At 57.9% G+C, this 2,231-nt stretch overlaps 1 protein-coding gene across 1 annotated transcript in view; it reads right to left on the reverse strand.

The window, feature by feature from the left end:
* Positions 1-197, reverse strand: part of GPATCH4 (G-patch domain containing 4) — a gene marked incomplete in the record, with an annotated part of 3,820 nt that extends 3,623 nt beyond the window's left edge. The window contains 1 exon segment of the mRNA XM_021376818.1: positions 23-197. Coding sequence (XP_021232493.1) covers positions 23-185 — 163 coding nt within the window.

A 2,231-nucleotide genomic window follows, 5' to 3' on the forward strand; every position in this document is an offset into this window, starting at 1 on the left:
GGGTTCCGGGGTCGCGGCTCACCCCGCGTCCACCCGTGCCGCCGCAGCTGCCTCTCGGCGAAGCTCATCCCGGCGCCCAGCGGCTCCGCCGCGCTCATGGCGGCTCCGCTCCCCTCACGGCCTGGCCGCGCCGCTCTCTGCGCATGCGCCGCGCGTGCTCGGTGGACCCTCTCCCTTGTGCGCATGCCCGGCGCGTGCGCACAAGGGAAGGGGGGGGGTGGAGCGAGCGCGGCGCATGCGCGCGGGCTCCGCTTCGGGCGCGCGCGTGCGGGTGTCCGTGCGCAGGGAACGCGCGCTGCGGTTGCGCGCGTGCATCGGTGCGCCGCAACCACGTGCTGCGTTTTGCACGTGTGCACCCATGCGGCATGCTCGTGCGCTGCATTTTGCACATGGATGTGCACATGTTTGTGCGTGCCATGAGCACACGGTGCATTTTGCATGCGAGCTCCCAGGCAGCATGAACCAGTGATGGAGTTTGATTCGTGCATCGGTGCGCCAGAAACACATGGTGGATTTTGTACGTGTGTGCGTTCATGCACTGTGACCACACACTGTGTTGTGCACGTCTCTGTGCACCATGAACACACCCTGCATGTTGCGTGCGTGCATCCCTGTACCACAAACACATCCCGCATTTTGCATGCAAGTGTCCATGCACCATGAGCATGCGTTGCATTTTGCATGCAGGCGTCTTCACGCCACAAGCACCCACTGCATTTTGCACATGAATTTCTGCACGCCACGAACACGCACTGCATTTTGCACGCGTGCATCCACGCACCACAAACACGCGCTGCATTTTGCACGCAGGTGTCTATGCACCATGAACACACGATGCATTTTGCATGCACGACAAATACACCCTGCATTTTGCACACAGGTGTCCATGCACCATGAACACATGATGCATTTTGCATGCACGACAAATACACCCTGCATTTTGCACGCAGGTGTCTATGCACCATGAACACACGATGCATTTTGCATATGCACGTCTGCACACCACAAGCACGCACTGCGTTTTGCACAGGGATGTCTGTACAGCACGAACACACACTGCATTTTGCACGCAGGCCATGACCACACCCTGCATTTTGCACGCACAACAAACACACCCTGCGTTTTGCATGCAGGTGTCCATGCACAACGGACACACTGCATTTTGCAGTTGCCCCGTTAACCTCTGCCCTCTGCACGCTGCTGTGGTTGCCTTCAAGGGCAGAGCTTGCAGCCCATCCGCCACCCGGCAGCCCGGCCATTTGAAGAAGCAAACACGCGATCGACGTTAGCGGCTCATTTGTAGAAACAGAGCGGTTGCATCGTTGCATTACGCGATGAGCTCTTGCTTGCAGAGCTGCAGCAGCCTGTAGATGTTGTGGATAGCTACAGATGCAGCACTACGGACCAGAAAGCATCGTGTGAGGCGTTCTGTTCTACCAGGGGACCTTCAGCAAGAGAAACACGATAACAAAAGAGAGAAGCAGCCAGGGCCTCGGCACGAGGCTGAGCTGTCTCACTCCGGGCATAGGTTGGGAAGCGACGGGCAGACATGGAGACGTTCCCTCCATCCTCCTTATCTCCCACCACCCCGAGGATGAGCAGACGCTCAGAAATAAGGGCCGAGTGCTGAGGGAGCAAAGAGACTTGGGCGGGCTGAGAGCTGGGCAGAGAGGAACCGGGTGGGGTTGAACAGAAGCGAGAGCAGAGTCCTGCACCCGGGGAGGAAGAAGCGTGGGCAGCAGCGCAGGCTGGGGGCTGAGCTGCTGGAGAGGAGCTCTGTGCACATGGAGCCGGGGTCCCGGTGGGCGACGGGTGGGCGTGAGCCAGCAGGGTGCCCCGGTGGCCAAGGGGCCCACGGGATCCTGGTCAGGTTTAGGGTTAGGGCTATAGGGCCGGGGTTATGGGGTTATAGGGATACAGGATTATAGGGTTATAGGGTCAGGTTTAGGGTTAGGGCTACACGGTCAGGGTTATGGGGTTATAAAGGTATAGGATTATAGGGTTACAGGGCCAGGTTTAGGGGCAGGGCTATAGGGTCAGGGTTATGGGGTTATAGAGGTATAGGATTATAGGGTTACAGGGTCAGGTTTAGGGTAAGGGCTATAGGGTCAGGGTTATGGGGTTACAGAGGTACAGGACTATAGGGTTACAGGGTCAGGGTTATGGGGTTATAAAGGTATAGGATTATAGGGTTATAGGGTCAGGGCTATAGGGTCAGGGTTATGGGGTTA

This window comes from Numida meleagris, chromosome 24 (assembly GCF_002078875.1).
Source record: "Numida meleagris isolate 19003 breed g44 Domestic line chromosome 24, NumMel1.0, whole genome shotgun sequence".
NCBI classification, from domain to species: Eukaryota; Metazoa; Chordata; class Aves; order Galliformes; family Numididae; genus Numida; species Numida meleagris.